Source organism: Aplysia californica, unplaced genomic scaffold (assembly GCF_000002075.1).
Source record: "Aplysia californica isolate F4 #8 unplaced genomic scaffold, AplCal3.0 scaffold00007, whole genome shotgun sequence".
Lineage (NCBI taxonomy): Eukaryota > Metazoa > Mollusca > Gastropoda > Aplysiida > Aplysiidae > Aplysia > Aplysia californica.
This window is the reverse complement of record NW_004797277.1, coordinates 3,361,034-3,367,062: the sequence shown is the minus strand read 5'-3', so window position 1 is coordinate 3,367,062 and position 6,029 is coordinate 3,361,034. Positions and strand designations below refer to the sequence as shown.

The window sequence follows — 6,029 nt, the reverse complement described above, 5'->3', positions numbered from 1 at the left end:
CGTATGTGTGTGTCTCCGTGCTTGTGTATATACGTGCGTGTGTATGCCTGTGCGTGCGTGTGTGTGTGTGTGTGTGCGTGTGTGTGTGTGTGTGTGTGTGCATGTGTGTGTGTGTGTATGTGTGTGTGTGTGTGTGTATGTGCGTTTGTGGGTGCGTGTGCGCGCCGCGTTCTCGAGTCATCGTTTCGTCATTGATTAAACTTTTACCTAAAGAGTTCATAACAAAAGCACGTAATTTTTAACCTTGCTGAAATTACTGAGAGGCAAAAACTGAGGACAACATGTTAAGAGGTCATTGGTGGTTGTGGAGAGAATGAAAGTTGGTGGGGAGGATGGGGAGGATGGGGAGGATGGGGAGGATGGGGAGGATGAAAAGGGAGAGGGCTGAGAAGTGTGTGAGAGGGTGGGGGAGTTTGTGTGGTGGGGGGGGGGGAGTTTGGTAAGTGTTTTACGGCGCTTGCAACTGCATAAGGCCAAATGAACCCCCGGGACACATTAATTTGAGACGAAAAGACTATTTTATCTAATTAGTGGGATACATGGTTAAGGTGGAAAGCCGACGAATAACCTTTGTTCCTGACTTAATAATAATAAGTAATAGCAAATAGCATGTGTATAGCGCATATCCCTGCTCTCCATCAAGCTCTACGCGCTTTACACACTATATTATTATTACCCCAGCAGACCATAGAACACTCAGAAACATTCTCAGCTTCCCGGGAAGCATACAGTGCAAGCAGTTGTTAAGTGCTCAAACACTAACAAACTGACAAGATCTTTCGCTGCCTATAGCTGGGTACCCAATCCCACCTGGTTGAAAAGAGAAAAATGCATGTCAAGTGCCTTTCCCAAGGACACAACGTCGTGTCCCTGACGGGATTCCAACCCACGACCTTACAGTTACGAGTCCAAGAGCCTAACCACTAGGTGCAGAGGAAAAGAACATAGTAGGATGTTAATGATTTCCCAGAGTAAGTAAGTGTTTCACGGCGCCTGCATTGGCCCACATCACATCACATAAAACACTCTTTTGATAAGTAAAGTTTATATAATGAATATGTACAGGTTGTGCACATATCTCTTATCATGGTACAAACATTGCATATTTCTGGCACTGGGACGAGACAGGCTGGGAGGGATTAACAATTTCCTTTGAGGAACAAAGTGTGAACAATAGAAAATAAAGTGAAATTCATCTTCAATTTCATGAGAGATAATGTACTGATGACGTGTCGTCTTTCACTTTGTATTTCAGAGACCAAACTCCTATGATGTGTAAAGAGAGGAAAGTGTGTGTTTATTACCAATGAAGTTGACAGTAAGCGCACCTTGACAGCTTGGATTGGACACGTTCCGAAGAACAAGACAGACATCTAGATTTCCCTGGGCCGAAGAAACGCCACCTGTGTTCCGAAAAAAGACGCGTCCTCTAGCGTCTTGAATGACGTACAGTCGTCCTAAAACTCTAATCTCTCTGGTCGTGGCAAGGCATTCCTCCAGATATTACTGTACATAGGCCCACTTTGGAGAGATACTATCTACGAGAAAACAAAGCAACTCCGGTATCTCTGTGTGGATATAAACATAGAGTGTGCATGCAACTTCGTTTTCACTATTCGGTCACTGCTGTGTTGACGTGCATCCATCTACTCACACGAGCGAGCAAACAAACTTCCATCTGGTTTAGGTTCGATTCAGGACGGATATATTGCATAACGACATTATAACATAACTCATAACAATACAATAGCTGTAGGAAAAGCGGAAGAAATTATATGATACCAATTTATAGAAATTAGTATAATATGGATTTGTAAATAACATTTTGAGGACTGAATTCATACTGAAGGAATGATGTGAGAACAGCTTATTGAAATTGTAAGGTGCAACTCTCTACGGCTAAACTGTTTTGATTTGTTTTTTTGGGGGTTTTTGTGAGTTGAGCATCTGTTACGATTTATTTGTTTCTCCACCTACTGCTCACTATGGCTGGAGGCAACAATAACGGTGAACTCAACAAAGGGACTGAGGTCAAGGTCGCTGATCAGGGATGTCTTCACAAGTTCACTTCCTGTCGATGGACACTGGCGTTTCTGCTGCTGCTTCTGCGCATGTGCCAAACGGCGTTACGTCAGAACATCGGGATGGCGCTGGTGTGTATGGCGGAGAGGCCTCCGTCTGCTCCCTTCCTGCCCACAGACAACGTCAGCAGGAACCACTTGACGTCTGCCGACAGGGGAAGGTTCGTCCCAGTCCTTTGTTTGTTTCTTCCATCCTTTCTTTCTTAATTTCTTAATTTCTTAATTTCTTAATTTCTTTCTTAAATTTTTTCTTCCTTCTTTCCTTCCTTCCTTCTTTCTTTCCTTCCTTCCTTCCTTCCTTCCTTCCTTCCTTCCTTCCTTCCTTCCTTTCTTCCTTCCTTCCTTCCTTCCTTCCTTCCTTTCTTTCTTTCTTTCTTTCTTAATTTTTTAAATTTCTTTCTTTCTTTACTTTCTTTTTTTCTTTCTCTCTATCTTTGTTTGTTATTTTGTTTCTTTTTTCTTTTCTTCAATTCTTTCTTTCTTTCTGTCTCTCTTGCTTCTTTATTTCTTTCTTTTTTAGCCTCTAGGCATTGTCCGTCCACTGCAGAATGTAGCCCTCCAACAACCACCCTCATTCTCTTCTATTTGCTGTATATTACGAAAATATTAGCCTCTTAAAAGAACTGGCTATCTAACCAAAAAATGGATTGACAAGCAGAGGACTAGATTATTTCACAGGCAGATTGTTTCGATCCCATCAAATCACGCTAAGTGAGGTTGAAACTAATATTTTCGTACTGCCTGTCTTCATCAGAGTGTGCGGTGGCAGAGCGGTTAGTGCGCTCGTCTCCGAATTGGAAAGTCCAGGTTCGAGCCTCGGTTCGGACACGGATTTTGTTCGCCCCCTCTTGCCCACCCAGCAGTAATGGGTACCTGACTTCGAGTTGGGGAAGTAAAGGCGGCGTGGAAAGAAACGGGCCACCCTACCACATTATCCCGAAGGCCCAGGAAGTTATGTCACTAACAAGGCAATCCCCAATGTCGGATGTGGGAACAACTTTTGACCCTCATTAAATTTCCAAGAGTGCATCAAAATGATACTTGTCCTAACCTACGTACTTCAGATAATTGCAAAAAAGACTTTTTTTTTCGACAGAATACCGGCGACAAAAGATGGCGTCTCTGCAGAGCAGGCGCCCTCGATCAAATACTCTCTACACCTCAACTCCTCTGTCGTCATCGCCGGGGTCATGAGAGGTCACAACTCGACCCCCGATGACCTCCAGCAGAAATACTTATGCGACACAGGTATGGTACCTAGTGTTCACCTGATGGCCTTTTTACACCTCATTTTCTGACTCTATCTAAATGATTCCATTTTTTTTCTATTTTATATATCATTTGTGAGGCATTGTGGTATCAGGCGCTAGTCAAAATAAAGAAATTGAAGATATCATCTTTTTTCAGCAGGTTTTACAAAATTTGTAGAGTTTTTTAATTATTCCTCAACACCTTTTATGTCTACCTAAAAACCTATCACAGTGTTGATTTTACTGAAAAAAGTTGGAAAATCACAGGAAATTAAAAGTTTCAATATCCGAAGGCTCACAAGATTTGGAAGTCACCAACATTTTGGCTGTGATTTTTCTTGCTTTTTTTACCCCTGAAACCAGGTTGTCCCCCATCCTCTTCAATTGTAAATATTTCGACTTTTGCTGAAGACAAAAGGTTACTTTTTTCAACCAATGAACAAGTTTTTAGATGATACCTATAAAGAGCGTATCATATATAAAATCTGTTTAACTTGCTACAAGTGCTTAAATGATTTATCACCGGACTATCTAAAACAGCTTTTAACACCCTATGTGCCTCCTAGAACGCTCAGATCATCTAGTGACAAAACAACCCTTGTTAAGCCTAAAATAAATTTCAAATCATATGGCCAACGCTCTTTTTCATATTTTGCCCCACTTGTTTGGAATAGGCTTCCAAAAACTATCAGAGAAGCAGAAAATCTAGAAATTTTTAAGAAGAAACTAAAATCATTTCTATTTTCATCATATTTCGATTAGACAGAATGCATCCAAGCTGTAGATCGTTGTGAGTTTGTATGTGCGTATGTGCATATGTATGTATGTGTGTATGTGAGTATGTATATATGTGTGTGGTGCGTGCGTGAGTGAATATGTGTTTGCATGAGTATGTAACACTATGTACCTTTAAAATTGATTTGTAAATCCATTATATGTATCATGTTAAGCGCATAGAGCATTGCATAAGTGGATATGCGCTATATAAATGCAATCCATTATTATTATTATTATTACCTATAACTCAGCATTCTGACAATTTGACGACCCCCTGATTCCTCCACATCGTGACACATTTTAGGATAATTTGCCTTGAATAAACTGAATGATAATGATTCGACAGCTAGGTGTTTATCATTGGGGTAGTGGTCGGAATGTTCCCGATCTATTTATATATGTGTCACAACGGGGTGGATTTGGGCGCTCGTCAATTCTTTTACATGTGGAGTTATTGACATCATTTTAAAGCTTGCTCATTTGTCTACTTTCGGTTTTTAAAAATCACTCTATGTTGAATAGAAGTCGAAATATTGATGATTAAAGTTAGTCAGGGTTGCCTAATTTCAGAGGTACAATTTACGAGAAAATGGCCTCAAAATTTTGTAACTTACATATCCCGAGAGTCCTTGGAAACTGAAAATGTTCATTGTTTATGCTTTTAAACAATGTTTTCAGTAACATCCACACAAAAAATTATGTGTCTTAAGGGGACATAAATGAAGTTGAGCCAAAAAGTATAAATTCGATAAAAATGTTCAAACTGGCGGAAAAAAATGGCTGTTTCTTCGATTTCAATATTTTGAAGAGCGCTTGATTCCACCACGGTGTTTCACATATTCATTCAAAAAAGATATCTAGACAAGATAACATAAGTTATACTTTATCTTCTGGGCATTTTTCTTATTGTACTTATACGAATAAATGATTGTTCGCTAATGCATTGCATACTATTAGACATGTTACTGTCCTTCCCGCTTCTTTACAGTCATGCTAAGATACCTATATATATATATCTGTGCTCTTCTTTCAAAAGGCTGTTGTGGTTCTTCTTTAGCTTCAACTGCTACTCAAAAAAGCAATGACAATCAACTTTGCTTGATGGCTAAATTTTATTGTAAAGTGCCTGTCTCTTCATAAAAATTACAGTCTTCTGGCTTATGTGCTATACATTATGTTCTTCGCTTGCAAAAGTTCGAATCCCACTACAGATGTACTACGGGAGAGACCTCTAATCTCTAACACTATGTATAAGACAAAAACCTGTACAAGCTGTCATTTCACATCCCCATTGCACCCCCACCCCCAATGGAAAGGAAGGGCGGGGATGCATGCAATATTTACAAACATTTGGGGCAAAGTACTTGCCTATGGAAACAAAAAATAACCATCTGCAGGTGAATGGGAACGAGTGAGTGCAGCTTTCGCTAACACATTGGATAAACAAAACAAAACAAAGAACATATGTGTCACGACGCGGTGGAATCAGGCTCTCGTCAATTCTTGGGCATGTAGAGTTATTGGTATCATCTTAAAGCTTGTTCATTTGTCTTGCTTTGATGAAAAAAATATCCAGTTGTCTTTAATAGAAGTCGAGATATTTTGGAATAAAGGAGGTGGGGGTCACCTGGTTTCAGAGGTAAAATTAGTGAGAAAAAGGCCACCAAAAATTAGTTATTTCATTAGCTTGAGAGTCCTTGGAAACTGAAAATTTACGTTTTGTGTGCCTTTAATCAACTATTTTCAATAAACATCCAACAGAAATGTGTTCTTTAAAGGACATGAAAGGTGTCGAGCCAAAAAACAAAAATTCGATACTAATTCACAAACCCACGGAAAAATGTAAGTTTCTTCACTTTGATTATTTTGACGAGCGCCTGATTTCCCCACGCTGCCTCACATATAGATTCTACTCACGCCC

The 6,029-nt window shown here is 39.9% G+C and overlaps 1 protein-coding gene across 1 annotated transcript in view; it reads left to right on the top strand.

Annotated features, from left to right (window-relative positions):
* The window catches only part of LOC101850216 (sialin), a gene marked incomplete in the record, with an annotated part of 51,835 nt that overhangs the window by 12,185 nt on the left and 33,621 nt on the right, over nucleotides 1–6,029 (top strand). Inside the window, 2 exon segments of the mRNA XM_013081755.2 lie at nucleotides 1,256–2,242; nucleotides 3,178–3,329. Of these exon segments, the coding sequence (XP_012937209.1) occupies nucleotides 1,986–2,242; nucleotides 3,178–3,329 (409 nt within the window).